The sequence below is a fragment of the Protomyctophum parallelum genome (assembly GCF_964188405.1).
Source record: "Protomyctophum parallelum genome assembly, chromosome: 15".
Classification (NCBI taxonomy): domain Eukaryota; kingdom Metazoa; phylum Chordata; class Actinopteri; order Myctophiformes; family Myctophidae; genus Protomyctophum; species Protomyctophum parallelum.
Window position 1 is genome coordinate 12,950,295 of NC_139710.1, and position 19,138 is coordinate 12,969,432.

At 41.5% G+C, this 19,138-nt stretch overlaps 1 protein-coding gene across 4 annotated transcripts; it reads left to right on the plus strand.

The window, feature by feature from the left end:
- The first annotated feature begins 1,165 nt into the window (after nucleotides 1-1,165).
- Nucleotides 1,166-18,690, plus strand: LOC310872826 (G-protein coupled receptor-associated protein LMBRD2B-like). 4 transcript variants are annotated; one of them, XM_083784993.1, is made up of 18 exons: nucleotides 1,166-1,280; nucleotides 2,688-2,920; nucleotides 3,873-3,958; nucleotides 5,394-5,492; nucleotides 6,030-6,197; nucleotides 7,102-7,312; nucleotides 7,506-7,580; nucleotides 7,702-7,824; nucleotides 8,860-9,039; nucleotides 9,601-9,780; nucleotides 11,074-11,207; nucleotides 11,755-11,860; nucleotides 12,282-12,379; nucleotides 15,149-15,252; nucleotides 15,364-15,410; nucleotides 15,597-15,699; nucleotides 16,840-16,957; nucleotides 17,087-18,690. In XM_083784993.1, exons 2-18 carry the CDS (start codon nucleotides 2,747-2,749, stop codon nucleotides 17,094-17,096), a joined length of 2,016 nt encoding a protein of 671 aa, XP_083641119.1. In that variant the 5' UTR covers nucleotides 1,166-1,280; nucleotides 2,688-2,746; the 3' UTR covers nucleotides 17,097-18,690. The 4 variants fall into 4 exon arrangements, with proteins under 4 accessions (XP_083641119.1, XP_083641116.1, XP_083641118.1 ...); XM_083784990.1 differs by having other exon boundaries at nucleotides 8,860-9,043; nucleotides 9,599-9,780; nucleotides 17,087-18,689; XM_083784992.1 differs by having other exon boundaries at nucleotides 8,860-9,043; nucleotides 9,599-9,780; nucleotides 16,843-16,957; nucleotides 17,087-18,689.
- The last annotated feature ends 448 nt before the right edge of the window (nucleotides 18,691-19,138 follow it).

The window sequence follows — 19,138 nt, forward strand, 5'->3', positions numbered from 1 at the left end:
GCGAATCTATTGTAGTCCTCTTACGTTACATCCGGGTCCCTTGGTCCCATCCGCTTCTAATGCAAAATAGCTACATATGAACGCGTGAATCTTTTTTTTTTTTTTACAATAACGTTATTTGTCAGAAAAGAAGCCATTGAGGGTTAAAATGGGTCTTAATGCTTCCAACTCATATAACTGTCACCAACAACACTTTTAATGATATTACATGAAGCAGACAGCCCTGTGATGAAACCTTTAGCATTACACTGTGGTTAATAGGTTTTTATTCACAATGGAATGTTATTGTACTCTTAATATATCATGGTGTAGCACAGCACAGTAGATTCATATTTCAATCGATCTGGGATGTTAAAATTGTGCAAAACTCTGTTCAATGAATGGCCTCTTCTGCTACATTAAACATTACTAAACATTAAACGTTACTTATACCTGTTATTGAGACTCCTATAGAGCATGTTGACATGGATAGCTTGGTTAGTAGTATCTCTGTTAGTTAATGCAGTTTGATTGATTAAATTAATAGCCTATTTTATTAGACAAAAATGTAGAACAGTAGTGTCATAGAGTGGAAAATGCCATTTGGTTTAATGTCACAGAATGCAGTGCCACGTAGAGCAGCATGATAAATGGTTAACTTTATAGTGTGTTCAAAAATGGCAGATCTGCAAGTTCAGTGTCTTGAATGAGATGTGCTGTGAGTTTGCATATCTGCTATTGTCCAGCATAGGACCGTTGCACAGTGAAGTATAAACAAGGCTTTAGGATTTATAAGTCGTTTTTAGAATATAATAGAATATTCACTCCAGTGAATAGCATTTATCCATTTAGATAACTTTTTGATGTTATTTCATTACTTATTTTTACACAGAAACATAATGTGTGTCTTTACAATAACTGTAATGTAATAATAATACTAATAATGTAATGTAATAATTATTAATTAAATAACCTTATTTTATTCTGAAGGCAACCGGATGTCTTAAATTAGCTAGCTCTCAGACAGGAAGTTCTAAATTAGCTCAAAAGACGGAGCCCATGTACGCTGCATGCGTAGCCTACTCCTTCTTCCCACTAGACCAGATTAATGTATTTGGACTACAATACCCATAATTCAAAATAGAGCTACAAGAAACACGTGTGCTGTTACGCAATTGTTTCAAAGGTTGTGTCAGTACACTACCAAGCTTCGGGAACAAAATGTTATTGTGCGGAATGTGCGCCTATAGTTGACAGGCTGACAGACTTGTATTAGAAGCGAAGAAGAACGAAGAAGAACGGTAAGTAATACACCAGATACTACTACCAATATGTTATTTTTATAGTATTTCAACATTGGATTAATTAATATGAGTGTTTTTCTCATAGCCTACTCGGCTATCGTAATGTGAGACATCGTCTGGGATTGGGGGTGGGGGGGGGGGGGGTGTTTTGATCTCAGTAGCAATGAAAAGGAATATAATGAAACAACCATTTCAATTTCCATATATCCCCCCATACATTTCCTTGGCCTCTTGTTCACTACTAGCCTATCTAATGTTTGAGTGTTGTCACATAGTTTGATCATACAAGCAGTCAGACAAGTTGCTGCTTTGGTACATTTCTCATCTCATTTGCTTACTTCAAATTTGCTTACTTCAATTTCAACTTTAAATACACATTTTCTTCCATACAAGCTTCCATAATTTGCAGTTTTCAGGAAAGTTTTGAAGAATACAAGGAAAATAGGTCAGATATTGAAATGAGTAGATTGAAATATAAGCATACAAGCGAGTCTGATATTCCAATGGTATCAGGCAGTTAAAAGAGTACTACAGTACTATAGGATACAGTAGCTCTGGCCAACGACATTAGAGCTATGGATCAGAGCTAAGGATACAGAATGGTATATGGTATAAATAGCAGCAGATATAGCATAACATGTCAGAATGACAACTTGTGTCATTATTTACAAACAAGATCGTCAAAATATATGTTGTCACTGTAACAATATAACACTTATTCTCTAAGTATTTTCTAATGTAAAGGACTAAGGTTTTGATTGAAAACACTGCAAGTAGATGCTACACACAAAGTCCACAAAGTCACAAAGTCTGGGAGACTGATAGCAAGAGATTGGATTGGAGAGGGTTCACATTTGCTTTGCAATTACTGTTTGTATTGTAATTTGTATTGTATTGTAATTTGGAGAACAATGGCACAGCACATAATCATTTGCATGAATGGGCCAAATCATCTACCATGTGACTGGGTGAAACAGTAGTTTTGAGAATTTCACTTGAACATCTGACCTTATCAGAGAAATGCACCAAAGCAACTGAGAAAAACTGTAAATACGACGAACTGTTTTAGTACCATAGAGTTATTGGTTGGTGTTTGTTATGCTCTTGAACAACAGTTATTAGGTTATTACAGCATAATTAGGCCCGGCGTCATGGAGAGGGGGGTCGCCCCCTCAACTGGACGTCTAGCCCCCTCAGTCAAGACTGGCTGTTAAAAAAAAACCTCATGGTACTTTTTAATTTCAGTGTCAAGCCTTCCTCAGCGTGTTAAGAAAGTGGTGACCATGACAGTGCTGTTATGTGTACTAGAAGGGACTGATAGACAGACAGATATGACAAGGTGTGTGTGTGCGTGCGTGCGTGCGTGTGTGTGTGCGTGCGTGCGTGCATGCCTTTCTTTTTTAGTCTTTGCCAGTCTGCTGTCATGAGTGTATGACACTGCAGGTGCTGCTGTCGTCATCAGTATGAGTGGTGCTGCACTAGCCGTGGTGATAGTGGTAGTGTTCTTCTTGGCCCTGCACCTCCTCCACCGCTATGGAGACTTCCACAAGCAGCCAAACATGGTCCTGTTTGGCACTCTGCTCAGCTGGTACCTGTGCTTCCTCATTGTCTTCATCCTGCCACTGGATGTCAGCTCGGTATGAAGCTGTTCAACCTACTTGCTGTGTGTGTGCGGGTGCGCGTGCGTACTGTATAAGTAACCTTTTGCCCCGGTAAAAACACTTTCGGTCATTTCATCATCTACTCAGGCTTATGTGAACACCCCAGACAGTTTTTAATTCTTATGTGAACACCCCAGACAGTTTTTAATTCTTATGTGAACACCCCAGACAGTTTTTTATGTTGCTTGATTCAGTGTTTAGACATTTGATATTCATTTTAGCTGCCCCGCCCCCTTCCTATACAAACTCCATTATAAATTCAAACCCCATGATAGATTCATCGAAAACACCCAACCTTATTTCTGTTCACTGATACGGTCCTTCTAATACGTGAGGAGGCCGTGCTTTTTCATTTACTGTTTTCATTTATTTTTAATATCAGTTTGTATTCTTTAGTCTCCTCCGTCGCCACATTTTCAAAAATAAATGAAAACAGTAAATGAAAATCCACGGCCCCTCACGTATTTGTGAGGGGTTTGAAGTTACAATGCGTTCGTATAGGAAGGGGGCGGGGAAGCTAAAATGAATATCAAATATCTAAATACTGAATCAAGCAACTTAAAAACTGTCTGGGGTGTTCACATAAGCCTGAGTAGATGATGAAATGACCAAGTTTTTTTGAAGGTGAAATATCCCTTTAACAGTCATATCCTGTACATTGTAAAAGCCTGGGGGTTAATATATTGTGTCTGTGTGGACCTGTGTAACCTACCTGCCTCTTGGTTACACATCTCAATGTGTGTGTGTGTGTGTGTGTGTGTGTGTGTGTGTGTGTGTGTGTGTGTGTGTGTGTGTGTGTGTGTGTGTGTGTGTGTGTGTGTGTGTGTGTGTGCGTGTGTGCGTGTGTGCGTGTGTGCGTGCGTGCGTGCGTGCGTGCGTGCGTGCGTGCGTGCGTGCGTGCGCGCGCGCGCGCCTCTCCTTTTTGTAGACCATCTACAACCAATGTAAGTTAGACAATGCAGAGAAGCCCACTAATTGGACAAACTCCACCTCATCTACTTATCCATCCCTCAGGTAAAAGCAACAGATCTTTACGTTCTATTAATTTATGCTTCAGTTTCAAGATCTACAATTATGACTTGTGCTATCTAGCCAAATACATTATTGTAGTGTCTACAGTTTTATTCAACAGAGGGCTTTGGGTGCACCTGTCTAACCCAGAGTTTGTCAAAATGTTCATGTCAAGGACCTGCAACTTAAAATGGCTTTGGCCACGGACTCCCATCTGAAAAGATTTCATGATAGATTTCTTTGAAAATAGCAGATCTACAAGCTCACACCTCTACATTCACAGTAGTACAGATCGTTTGATAAGGGTGTTGACAGAACAAATGGTGTTGGAATGTGGAAATTAAACCGATACTTTTAGCAAATAGAGTTGAGCGAATTGAAGCGTTCAGCTTCTTACAAACAGACCAGCAGTACTTCAATACTTCAACTTTACAGTGATGCAAATAGCCTGCATCCTTGGAGACTCACTAAATTGAGAAAGGACGCTATCATGTCACCCTCCGGGGGTCCTTGGATGCAATACTGTACTCAGTACTTTTATTATTCTTTTTGCTGCACACACGCAGCAAATGTAGTCGCGATTGGGACTCGAACCCACGACCTCAGTACTGTACTATAACGTTGTTGAAGTAAGACTCATAAAATGTCCCTTGGACCGATCTAAAAAAACACCCCTGGGTCCTGGCCTACCCATTACATTTACATCACTTAAATCTGTGCCATAATACAGTAATGGTAAACAGGTGAGATGTATAATGTACCTATAATGTATCTAGAATGATAAGCCTGCACGTACGGTATGAGCCAGCAGTTTAATAAATAATTAGATTTCCATCTCTCCTGTATAACTTTTGAACAATTTATAGTTTACTATGAAAAACATGTCAGTGACGCTAAATTTAACATGTCAGTCAGTCAGTCCAGTCCGTCCGTCAGTCACAACTTGTGACATGCTCCATATAATGGCCAATACAGAATTGCAGTATCTGAGTGTACACTGTAGTGTACACTCAAGACACTGCCCCCGCTGCCACCCTTAGATCTCCATATATGGATGGCCAATACAGAATGAATTCCTTATGTTGATCTGACCTCATCAAACCCTGTACACTCAAGACACACTCCATATATCAAACCCTGTACACTCAAGACACTTCCCCCGCTGCCAGATAGTAGTATTTTTCATGGCCAGACCTCATCAAACCCTGTACACTCAAGACACGCTCCATATATGGCCAGTACAGAATTAATTCCATATGTTGATCTGACCCCCCATGCCAAAGCTCCAATGCTCGCCCAGTAGTCTGCCGTCACCCAGGCGGATGCTTGCACGCGACCTCGCCCTCAGGCGTCTTAATTGTAAACTATTATGACATTTATCGCTGTGTAAATGTGTGTGTGTGTGTGTGCGTGCCTGTTTTATGTGTATGTATTTCAGTGCACAGAAGGTATGTGAAGAGCCATGGAGTTACATCCCAGATGGCGTCCTACCTGTGTTCTGGAGAGTTGTCTACTGGACTTCCCAGTGTCTCACCTGGTGAGATTACAATAATGCCAAACATTCACAGAATAGGTTGTTTCTCAGTCACCATCAAAACTATCAGTGGTAACAAGTACAAGGGTTAGAGTCAGCCAAAGTTGGATGTGTAATATCTCTTTAAGAGATGAATTTTCAGTTTCTGGCAGATATCTATTAAAGGGTAATTTATACTTGGTCGACCGACAAAATTGTGTCAGTGCCCCCCAACAGTATTGCATTTTTTAATGTACCAATGCATTTTCAGTTGAAAATACGCTGTTGTTGTCTTCCAACTTTATTATGATTATGAATACAACTGGCTGTGATTGTGGGAGAAAAGCTTATGGGACAAGATCATTGCCATGACGACTAAATTGGGAGAAAAAAGTAAATGGGAAAGTTATTGGCAACTCTAAATGAAGAGAAACAAAGATTTTTGTGTTGCAACACAGTTACACATCATTCGATGAAGTGTAACTGTAAATTGACCTTAATTCTGACTCATACTCTCTTTTAATCCCTCTTTGGTGTTTGTGTGGTAATGGTGCACAAAAGGCTCCTGTTGCCCTTCATGCAGTCATATGCACGCTCAGGGTCCTTTTCAATCGTCGGAAAGATCAAAACAGCTCTGATAGAAAATGCCATCTACTATGGCACCTACCTCCTCATCTTCATCTCTCTCCTCATCTATGTGGCCAGTCACCCACAGTGGAATTTCACCTGGTAAGTATACCATACATACAGCAATATTCCCAACAGTCCATGTAAAGAAATAGCTACAGTGCAATAGAAAACACCATGAACATAAACAAGTGAGACTTTTATGATGGCTAAATCCAGCATTACTGTCACGTAGCCATGGGTGGAGTACCTTCATGGTTTACTTTGGATAGCTCAAATTGCCCTCTATAATCACCTATCTGCTGGCTTGGTCTTTCCTGGTGCTTGTTTCGTGTTACGTTTATATTTTGTAAGTTGAGATATCCACTTCGAATCTAGTGTCCCTATTTTGGGCATGTTATGAGGCGAAGACGATAAATAAATTGCCAACCTTTAAGAAATTAAATGAAATAAGATCTATAAACTCACAACACTGTATGTCATATTGTGAGCATGTATATCAGCATTTTCCATGTGACACAGTTAAGACAAGGTTACTAGTGCTTCCTGCCACACATCAAGAAATTGTTTGTCAGGTCTGATTTATTGAAGGTTAAATCAGGGGTTCCCAAACGTTTTTGGCCCAGGTACCCCTTGGGGCAATGGGGGGAAGATTATTTTCCAGGTACCCCCTCATCCTCGCAACACAACATTTCTATTCAAAGGCCCTTGAATGATGGAATATAATTAAGGATTACTGTGATTATGGTAAACTCACATATCACACATACCATAATTCACTGGTAAAAACAAATAATAAATACAATTCTGAATTATTTCATGGACCCCCTGGCTATGCGTCGTGGACCCCACTTTGGGAACCACTGGGTTAAATAATACATATTGCAACCTATGGTTCTGTAACCTGACTCCGCCAGCAGGCGTCTTCCATCTGGTTAATGGTTCTGTGCCAGTTCACTTTAACACTTTTGCTTCAATGAACGGTTGATGTTTTAAATTTGACTAGGACGAAGCTTCAGACCATTGGCATCACGGCTGCCAACACATGGGGCCTCTTCCTGCTTGTGCTGTTGCTAGGCTATGGCCTGGTGGAGATCCCGCGTTCCTATTGGCTCTCGTCTAGCCATGCTTATCTGCTGGCCAAGACATATTTCAAGGCAGCCAAGATGACCACAGAGAAGGTAGACGCTGAGGAGAACTTGGCAGATGTTATGGAGGTGAGAGGACAGCAACGTGTGTTTGTAGGACTGTCATGCATTAACTACAATATTTTACTGCTGCCATCAGTATTTATTTTTAACTCACCTTCACAATATATGACTAACCTGTGAAGTCAAACCATAGTACATACATTACAACAAAATAAGCAAATAAATAATGAACCAAACCAAAATTAATTGGTTTTCTCAGGAAGTGGCAACTGTCCATAAAACCGTTAAATACAACGACCCTCTCAGGAAGTGTGTCGACAGCATTTTGAAAAAGGTGAGGAAATAAAACCTTTAAACACCACTTTGCAAGCTTGTACTATATCCCTATATCACCTGCTCCAGAGTGTTAATTTACGTAAATTCAATTAAATGTTTACCTTGACACTTCATTTCAGTGTCCCACTGAGTACCAGGAGCAGATGGGGAGGGATGTAGAGAGTTGTGAGGGCAGCAGTGATGGGGAAAACCAGCGCAACATTCTTCCATCCAAGTGGAGCCTAGTGAAGCTTCATAAACAAGTATCTATAATTTATATCAAATATATGTGTCATTTTAGAAATGGGAAAACAGACAAATTAAATTATAGGTATTATGTAGCTCTGGTCCTTACTGCTTCGATTCTGCCCTGCAGTAAGGCTATGGGACTATCAGTTTTAAATCTCAAATCGAAATCAGACCAGCCTCTCCTCTTTTGTGGAAATCTCACGAACGTTTGACCTACTCACCAATACAAAGACGGGTTATGTCGATAGAAAGACTACTTTCCTTAGTGGACGCACTCTGAGCCCCCCACCACACATATAAACGGTACTTTTTGGCCAAAAAGGGATTTTGTTTCCACCGGGAAAAAAATACTTTTAGTTACTCCGCTGCGCCCTCTACCGATATTGCCCAGAGAACTGCCTCATAGAGAATATTTTTCCTCCAGTGAAAAAAAATCCCTTTCTGGCCAAAAAGTACCGTTTTTACGTGTGGTGGGGGGCTCAGAGTGCGTCCACTAAGGAAAGTAGTCTTTCTATTGACACAACCCGTCTTTGTTTTGGTGAGTAGGTCAAACGTTCGTGAGATTTCCACAAAAGAGGAGAGGCTGGTCTGATTTCGATTTGAGATTTAAAACTGATAGTCCCATAGCCTTACTGCAGGGCAGAATCGAAGCAGTAAGGCTATGGACCAGAGCTAGGTATTATGCAGCCACTGGAATTACTACATTGGCCCATGTTATTACTTAAACTCTGAAAGTGGATGTATGGGTCCATTTGCTTACTGTACATATGTGCACTGTCAAGTGCACTGTCTAGTTACAAATGCATCAGTTAACCCAAAAAAAAACAACCATTCATCTCAAAATATTTAGTTCCAGGGACCCCCAGAGTCAAAGATTTGAGTAAACAAAAGATATACATATTCAAAGATTCAAAGAAGTTGTCATGATTTAAGAAATATTGCAGATCTATTTTTGAATAAAAAATTAATAATAATACTTTTTAAATATAAAAAGACACAGATGCTTTCCCAGTTTGAATGGGTTAAAAGCATTCTACCGTTTATTTCAGGTGATCTCTGCAGTGCAAAGGCAGAGTCAGACTCAGGTCCAGTGGTCCATCCTGTTGGGCCAGGCCTTTCATCTAGAAGATGTGGCCAAGAGCCAGAGCAGCCCAGCCCACCAGTTCATCCACAGCTTCAGCTCACAACAGCACCACAGCTGGCTCCACAGGTTTATCTACACTTCTACTGTAGGTGAGTTCAGCGTATCGGCCGTAACATCTAGAATCTGTGGTTTAGGACTCTCCAAAATAATGTTGGAATCAGTGATGGACCCAGAAATCTGGCAAGAAATCTTGCAAAAACTTAATGTCAAGGGCATGATCTGTTCCATCATCCAGCCACAGCAACAAGTAGAACAAGACTCTGTGCAGTGCATACCTTCGCCTATGAGATGCATGGTGTGCTATTTCCACCTAGTGCTATTTTGATATGACAGATTGTCATTTTTACGTCACTTGACACCGACCTTGACCTGTGACCATATTGACCCACTTCTTAGCTAATGGTCAGAGAAGCAGAGACAAACAGATGGAATGGGTTGATAACTGTGTGTGTGTGTGTGTGTGTGTGTGTGTGTGTGTGTGTGTGTGTGTGTGTGTGTGTGTGTGTGTGTGTGTGTGTGTGTGTGTGTGTGTGTGTGTGTGTGTGTGTGTGTGTGTGTGTGTGTGTGTGTGTGTGTGTGTGTGTGTGTGTGTGTGTGACTGTGTGTGTGTGTGTGTGTGTGTGTGACTGTGCGTGCGTGCCCAGAGTGGTACTGGGAGTGTGTGCTGAGACAGTGGTTCTACAGGTTACTGGCGTTGTTTCTGTGTCTCCTCTCCGTGGCGGTGGTGTGGTCAGAGTGTACCTTCTTCAGCACACATCCTGTCCTGTCTCTCTTTGCCGTGTTCATCCAACTGGCCGAGAAGCAGTACAACTATATTTGTATTGAGGTAAACTCATACATGGACACAAATACAGGCACAGGCAACTGAGACACACGTATAAACACAGACACGCATGCGCGAGCGCACACACACACACACACACACACACACACACACACACACACACACACACGCACACATGCACACGCACACGCAAACATACACACACACACACACACACACATATTTCAGAAAGCATAAAACATGAGAAAGTGTGTGAGATACGTTTGGGCCTATTGCCGGTGTACATACAAAGTCTGACGCTGATCAGTCCAGCGTTTTGCGAGCTTATCTCTGGACACACAGGCAGACAACAGATATTTTAGAAAGAGGAAGACAGGGGCACGGTGGCACAGTTGGTAGTGCTGTCGCCTCACAGCTAGAAGGTCCTGGGTTCGATTCCCGCTCGGGGCGCTGTGGGTGCTGGCGGCGTGTTTCCTCCTCCGCGTCATCAGTGCCCATACCCGAAGGCGGGGTTGGCAAAAGGGCCTTTCTGTGTGGAGTTTGCATGTTCTCCCCCTGTCCCCTAGGGTAGGTACCCTCACAAAAACATGCAGTAATCCTGGTCTCTAAACTGCCTCCCCCTGGCCAGCCGGGACGCCTGATGGAGGGGAAAGGAACTGGTTGGAATAACGTGCTCCTTCCACGCGCTACGTCCAACCAGGGAAACTCCCCCCTGTCAGGTGTAAAGGAGCAACTTGGACACTCAAGCATGAAGGAAGCATGAGTTAAGTCCGTTGCTCTCCCTAGGTGGGCGGAAGGTGTGTAGAGCCCAGGATCACATCACAGGATGATTGACACAGGGGTGAAAAATGGGTTACAAAATCGTGGGACTATAAATTTAAAAAAAGAAAGAAAGAGGAAGACACATTTGACGTGTTGCTGACATTAGGGATCACAAACAAGCAGTAGGAGATGACAGGCAGAACCACAAAGGGCTGTTCTTCATGGGTGCGGTCCAAAAGCTGAAGTGCATGGCTACCTTAATCATTTTCAGCCCTGCGCAGCAGCGCAGGTTCTACTCTAGTTACACGGATCTTGTTATACTTTCTGTAATGGAGCCGATCTGTTCTGTTGCTGTTTTCTGGATCCAAACCAAACCAAAGCCAGATGTAAAATGATTCATTACATCACTAAACAAAAAACAAATGCCTGTGTACCTAGGCTATTGCATCATAAACTTCAAAATAATTGTGTAATAACAAAATATGGGCATGGTACCTGTTTTGAGATCGACTTTTGTCTTTAACATACACTTGCCACCTCTTTATGGCTGTTGTGGTGTTTCCTCCCCATCAGATGGCGTGCTTCGTCAGCATCTTCTTCCTTTGTGTGTGTGTGTACTCTACTGTCTTCAGAATCAGAGTATTCAACTACTATTACCTGGTGCCACACCATCAGACTGATGCTTACAGCTTGCAGTTCAGTGGGATGTGAGTCTAAGTCATTTTTATTTTATTTTTTATTTTAGGATGTAATGGGGCATAATGATTCAGAAATTAAAAAACCAACTGTTTTTAAGTTTGCTAGTGATACTGCATCAAGCAGTAGGATACTATTACTGAGACAGTTTTGAGGAGTTAAATTAGATGATTGATGTCGTAATAGGTGACGATCTGGAGCGCTGCTGGACTAGCGGTTAAGCAATTAAGTTATTACTTTAGGCTCTAATGCAGCCCGACAGCGAGTCATATGTTTGATTTCCAAACATTTGCTGCATGTAACTCCCAGACAAAAAAGCCCCCAAAATATATAAAAAAGGAAAAACCCCAATAATATATAATAATAACATCCAGCAAAAATAACGGATCTCAGAAGCTGATATTAAATTATTTTTTAAATCTATTAAGCAACTACTGAAGACATCTCACCAATATTTGAAGTTACATCACGGTAAGGTAACTAACTACACAACTCAAACTTTTTCCAATATTTAATTGCTTTAAGTTTAAACCTGCTATGCTTTTTCTTCTACCTCAGGTTGTTTTGCCGTTTGACCCCTCCTTTGTGTCTTAACTTCCTGGGTCTGATCCACATGGACTCAGCTATTTCACACCAAGACAGAATCCAGACCTCCTATACCTCAGTGGGTGACTATTACTAATGACATCACAATCACACACACACACACACACACACACAAACACACACACACACACACACACACACACACACACACACACACACACACACACAGTCACACACACACACACACACACACACACACACACACACACACACACACACACACACACACACACAGTCACACACACACACACACACACACACACACACACACACACACACACAATCTCACGCAACCTCCCCCCACTACAGTAAAATGATCCTCAGTGTTAATTTATTTATTTTATATTTATTATTTATTACTCAGATTTATTTGTAACTCAGAGTTAAATGAACACAGGATTTTACTGTGTACCATCTTCTGTGTAGACAAGATTGATCAGGAAACTACATCTCCCATGATTCTTTTCTCTCTCTGTCAGATCATGGGCTCCATGAGTCTGCTGTCCTTCATATCCGATGGTTTCTACATCTACTACCCCATGATGATATTGCTGCTCTGTTTGGCCACATACTGCAGGTCAGTCAGTCTAACATTCCTTTCAGTGTAGTTTAACAGGTCCATTTCGTTTCATTTGTACATGTGTCTGAATACACAGAAGATGAATATCATAGTACAGCAATATAATTTTAGTTTAGAACAAATATACAACAATAAAACAGTAAAATAACTGTATAACAATATAATGCAGGCATAGCACCTGTCTAGAGCTCATAGTTTAGCTGTCATATATTGAAAATAGGTCTTGAATGTGAATAGAGCTTGCCTCTCTGATCGAGCAAGGTTGTAAAATGCACTTTTTATTATCTAATCATCTGTCTAAGTACTTCTTACATTGATCACTAGTGGTGAGACACACGGAGACAGATAGACATACTGGCAGGGAGGGAGACGTAGACAGACAGAGACATGTTACACTACACAGTGGACAAAATCAAAGGACCAGAGGGATATGGTGCTGCCGTAGTGATGGGACAGTTTATACTTTTTTGAATTCCACCAAGGACACCATCCATGTGACCAATGTGCATGTCTTCAACACAATGTCTCTATTCTGGATAAAAGTGTCCCCAGTGACACCTGCAAGAGAAGAAGGTCCCCTGGAAATTCCCTCCATGGCCTACATCTGGGGAGGCTCAACTCGCTCAGGTTACTGCAACGTGCTTTATGCATTTCCTGGAAGGAGGTTAAAACAGTTTAAGTGCCAGGGACGTTATCCCGTCTTTTTATCTTCTTATAATTTTTATCCCACGACTTTGTAACCCATTTTTCACAACTGTGTCAATTATCTAATGTGATCCTGGGCTCTACACACCCTCTGCCAACCTGGGGGGTCTTTAATCCAACTATGCACTGGTAGCCATGCCCGTCAAGACGTCTTTTATCAATTTTAATTGGATTTCAATAGATGGGACTGTTGCGCAACTTGTGACTGCGACTTTAACTCGCATATATGGTAGGAACACTCTGAAATCACGTGCTAAAAAAAACACCCCCAAATGGTTGCTTTTCTGCCGCCCCCTTGTTGTTGGTGGTATAGGAAAAGCACCTGAAACAGGTTGGTTTTAGAGAGCGCGAGAGAGACAGACGAGTGAGCCTTTGTGTTCCCTGTCACAACTCACAAGAACAGGCTGAAAGCATACAAAAATCCTACACACACACACACACACACGGGGGGGGGGGGGGGTGTCCTCCATGCCTGGGAAGAAGGCGTGTGTGTGTGTGTGTGTGTGTGTGCGACGGGGAGCACACCCCGGCATCGCTCAAAATGAAGAGAACGATTAGTGAGACACACACACACACCTTCTTCCCAAACACCCCCCCCCCCCGTGTGCGTGTGTGTGTGTGTGGGGGGGGGGGGTAAATTGAAACGAAATCGCTGCCGTTTCCACCCAACAAAAATACAACAAACCAAATTTGATAGAGGGCTGTGGACAGGGGAAGCAAAACAAACCCAGCCTCACTCGACAATCGACACTAGCTCTATGATTGAGAACGGCTCGCCAGTCGAGATCCCCCCCGTCCGAAACGGACCAGATACGCCCGGGGACTCCCGCGGGGGGGGGGGGGGGGGGGGGGCAATCGAAACTCAAGCAGAAACAACACAAGTTTTCTCCCGTGTGTGTGTGTGTGTGTGTGTGTGTGTGAGAGGGCCGATATTTTCTCAAGACACTCACTGTGTGTAATTTGAAACCTTCTTGCCAAACATGAATCCAAGTCTTTTCAAAAAACAACAGGGATACACACACATAGTTCACTTCACGCCAGTTCACCTACCTGTGTGAACTGGTTGAATTAGTAAAAAAAGAAGAAAAGTAGGCTATATGATCCAATCCATTATTGTGCCTCCCGTCCATAGCGCATTCACGTGTTGTTCGTGCGTGCGCGCGCGTGTATGCGTGTGTGTGCATGTGTGTTGTAACAGTCAGTATGCAGTGCCAGTTGGTGCCACAGGGTGGTACACCAACTCTCTCCCAAAATGATATTTTTTTCCAGGGCCAGATTGGGTACTTGGCCCCCCTAGGCATGGGCCTGGGGCCAGGGGGCCCCTGTATTTTCCAGGGCCGGATTGGAAATTATTTATTTTATTAATTTCTTTTTTTTTTTTTTTTTTTTTGAGAACAAGTACTGTGTGATATCACTGAAATTAAAAATAAAATTCTTTAGTGAGAATTCTGAGTGAGAAAGTACCTCACACTAAAACGCAGTTTTCTCAGCTGTTTGTTTCCAAGATGGCCGTTTTTATGAAACCAAACTTTATTCAACTTCAGAACGACTCACTTCTTTTTTCTGGGCAAAGTAGAGTAGTAGATCTTTCATTTGAGATATGTGGCATCATATTTTGGTATAGCACAACATATTCTGTGGGTCTACAAAGATTTCTATATCGGTATGAAAAACTGGCACCAGAAAGAAAGATGGCACTGAAAGAGATAACCCCAATACTGCCCACATCAGCAGCCAATATGTAGGCTATTAGGTATTAGAAATACTACTGACATGACATCCTGTAAAAACACAGATAAATAAGATCATAATATAAGGAATTCCCACTTGGTCAGGGGAGATATTGTGTGCTTTTGAGCTTTTAGGCAGTAGTAACTGACACCGGATACTGAAATGTCTCAACGCAAGAGTAAGGGAAACCACCACCAACCACTGCAGATCTACTGTATTATATTGTATTAACACACTTTACCATACAGATTGATTGTTACAATAAGTTCTGGATTTCAGCTTTAACACAATGTAACAATATGTGTAACAGTGTTTTTTTTGTGTGTCTAGCCTTGGCTCACGCTGTTTGAACCTCCTGGGCTTCCATCAGTATATCACAGATGATGACTTGACCTCTGATCTAGTTGATGAGGGCAGGGAACTGATCAGAAGAGGTTATTCATTCATTGTTCCTTTATTCTGGTCACTTGATTTATTTGCAATACATTTCAGAGGCCATCAGTTCATTAACATGTAATAATAACTATGTGTGCTTCTCTGTGTAGAGAGAAGAAAACAACAGAGGACAGAGGATGGCGAGAATCGTAAATGGGTTAGAACAATTTGTTATAATTTTTAACCTTTGAGTAACGTTTACCAAACATTTTCAACTTAAATAAATTATATAATATATATAATGATAAATATAATACAAATAAATATGTCTTTCTCTGTAGAATGTGACTGTGTATAGATTCACTAGTGTATTCAATTGTGCGTGCGTGTGTTTGTGTTTCAGGGCTGGAGGGAGCGATATGGACATCAGGGACGTGTAGGCCGTACCAAAAATGGTTACTCCCAGTTAAAGAACGACTGCCCTTCCACAGAGGTCAATTCGAATGGTAACGTGTGTGTGTGTGTGTGTGTGTGTGTGTGTGTGTGTGTGTGTGTGTGTGTGTGTGTGTGTGTGTGTGTGTGTGTGTGTGTGTGTGTGTGTGTGTGTGTGTGTGTGTGTGTGTGTGTGTGTGTGTGTGTGTGGCCCTACTGCCCAAGGGATGCTAAGTCTTACAATATCTCAGATTGGGTTACTTTGGCTCATTCACTGCCCTTTGAATTCATCACCACCTCTTACAAATTCCTCTTCCATTGCACCAGCATGGCAGGTTGAATACAGCCCCAGGTCTCCCACAGGGGTAATATACCACTTAACTCTTGGAAAAAGAGCTCCGTTCTTACAAGGTTTCATCCAGGGCCTCTCTACTACAGTAGAAAACAAATGTATTCATAGCAACTGTGCTCAGTTTTTTTTTATGTACAGTGCAGTGTGTAATCAGTGAGGATAATTATGGTGTTTTCTGACGCCGTCAGATGGAGGAGGCTTGCTTCACATTTATTTCACTTGTGAACTTGTGAACTCGATACCACCCCATCTGGCGGAGTCAGGTTATATGCGTGTTGGATCTGTATGTTTTAAGTATCTGTATGTTTTAAGTATCTGTATGTTTTAAGTATCTGTATGTTTTAAAGGACACACTTTTCAACCTATCTTCATATAACAGGTCCTCACTAATAATCATGATAAAATGGCACGATTTTTTTCTACTCAGTCCGTGTCTCATAGGAGGGCTGTGGGCAGTTCAGAAACCGTCTTCCAGTGACATCATCATTAGGCAGATTATTTTTAAACAATATCTTTTTTACAAAAATGTTTAGATTTTCATTATCGTGAGAACGATGGCTTCCATTTCAGGACTAGAAAGCCTGCAGTTTTTCTTAGCTTGTAATCCCCATCGATGATGTCACTGGAAGACGGTTTCTGAACTGCCCACAGCCCTCCTATGAGAGTAGAAGAAAATTGGTCCTTTAAGTATCTGTATGTTTTAAGTAATGCGGGAGTAACTCATGTTGCTTTTGGCACAGAAAGTAAATGTGTAATATAAGTACTAAGTGCTGCAACTATCGATGAACCTTTTAGCGATTATTCTAACGATAATTTTTTATTATTAATTGAATAATGGAGAAGCTGTGTGTGCCTGTGTCAGCAGCCCAGTGTTCTTGGAGGGAGCGAGAAGAGAGGGAGCAGAATACAGCTCTGCTGCAGGGCACCCAGCCTGTGAACTACAGTGGTGAAGAAAACCTCAGCGGTTCCCCTGCCAAACGGTATGTTCAGGTTCACTCATTTAGCACTCTCTCATATACAAAAATAATAATAATAAATAAATAAAAATCGCAACACAGAATGAGCATTGAATTTCTTAAAGACTACGTCTGTATGCATCTCTTTCTCAGGTACACGTGAGGACCTGAGAAATCTCCTACTGCACCCTTCTTTATGATGAATTCCTGTTCTGTTCTTTGACTATATAGAAGTGTCTGAACATGGTGGACCCTCTAAACAAGTGTAATGCTTAATTGGGTCGTCCACTCTCAGTTAACAGTCTTTGTATTGAGTTTGTGCTTGAAATGCACTGTAATTCTGCAAACTGTTAATAAATATTTCAATCAAAATCAATCAATCAATCAAAAAAAACCCGGACTGGCATATTTGATGATGTTTGAAAGACAAAGATGAGATAAGATATTCTTGTTTCAAAAAGTAAAAAGTAAAGGGTCAGTCAGTGGTAGAAGTTGAGAAGAAGAAAGGATGATGTCTCAAGAAATAATAAGGACGGCCATCGCTGAATGAGGCCACCTGAGAAACAGAAGGTCCCTGGGTCATCCACCAGCCCTGGTCTATGTGTCCAAGTGTCCCTGAGCAAGACACTTGACCCATAACTGCCCCCGGTGCTGCATTACTAGCACTTGCACACTGCTCCTAATAGGATGGGTTAAAAGCAGAGTTATGTGCATGTGCAAATGGTCCCTACTCCCAAAGGAGTGGGGACCATACTGTATTATTATAAGATAATGTATCTGAGTGCCAAAACAGAAGAGGATATGAAAGACTAAGTGACAATCGATTGAAGCGAACATATTGACTGTTGGATTTGACATCTCAGGGATATTGTGGGTGTCGGGTGACTATACTGCGACTGGATTAGAACCACTTTAATTTAAGGGCATATTTGTAATTGTAACATTATTTTTTATTAGACCATATAGATGGGTGGGTAGTATTGTATTGCCACACGTATCGAGATATCCGTCTGCTAATACATATGATGCTATCTATTCAATCTAGGGGCAAGAACATCTACAAAAACGCCTGGCAACAAATCTACACCTAGATCCCCTTTCCACCGGTTGGTTCCCAATGGGAACCGGTTCAGTTCTTTTTTCATATTTTCAATTATTTTGCATATTTTCATACATAATGCTCCTTTTGCATATTTAAAAATGTAATACAATGAATCATTGTCTTCGTGTAAGTACTCAATTGGGGAAGTTTCATGATGATAACAATCTAATATATGGTTTTGCACACTCAATTCAGAATTAAGCTCTGGCTCATGGACTAAGAACCAAAAAGAACTGAACCGGTTCCCATTGGGAACCAACCGGTGGAAAAGGGGCCCCAGTGCTTTGAAACCCATTCCTTATTCTGTCCTAATATGAAGGACTGCCCTAAAGTATTTTCATTGGTAGTGCTGTTATCTTTCCAAATTGCTTCCACCCAGTTCAAGCCCCTCCACCGAATCTAGATGTTTGCCGGAGATCTGGCTACGCGAGACTAGGGGGACAAAATATTGTTTTCATTTGAAATGTAGCTGTATGCTACAGCTGTTTGATATCCGGAAATCTTGTGGGTGAAGAGAAATGATAATGCACATCCTTCTCTTAAACAATCTTTTGTTATATTAACAAAATATATGTTAAGTATTTAATAAAATAACCTTTGTTGATAAACAACAATCTTTTCATAGTTTTTTGGACCTTTGTCGCTGCCGATGGCTTTGCTCCCCCCTTCTACATATCTCTCTCTCTCACACACACACACACACACACACACACACACACACACACACACACACACACACACACACACACACACACACACACACACACACACACACATACACACATACACATGTACCTGTCTAGATACTTCCTTAATGTAAACAAAGTCCACACCCACAACACCAGAGGGAGTGCAACAAACCATGTACAACCCAGATTCGGCACAAACAAGGGACTAAATTATTTTTGCTCCTATGCCACCAAAATGTGGAACGCCCTATACCAACAGTCATTAAGACATGTGAATCACTTGACTCCTTCAAAACCGCTCTCAAAGGGCACCTACGGACGGCTGCAATTCGAAACTGGCCCCTGTCAAATCTGAATCCCCCTTCCCCTCACTGTATATGTTTATTTTCCCTTTTTGCTTCCTTTATGAAGAAT

Excerpts from the sequence above, each read along its gene's own strand:
- LOC310872826 (XM_083784990.1), top strand. The coding sequence starts at position 2,747 with ATGAGTGGTGCTGCACTAGCCGTGGTGATAGTGGTAGTGTTCTTCTTG. Across the intron at positions 3,959-5,393 it reads TCTACTTATCCATCCCTCAG|TGCACAGAAGGTATGTGAAG; the intron begins GTAAAAGCAACA and ends TATGTATTTCAG. Across the intron at positions 12,380-15,148 it reads TGTTTGGCCACATACTGCAG|CCTTGGCTCACGCTGTTTGA; the intron begins GTCAGTCAGTCT and ends TTGTGTGTCTAG.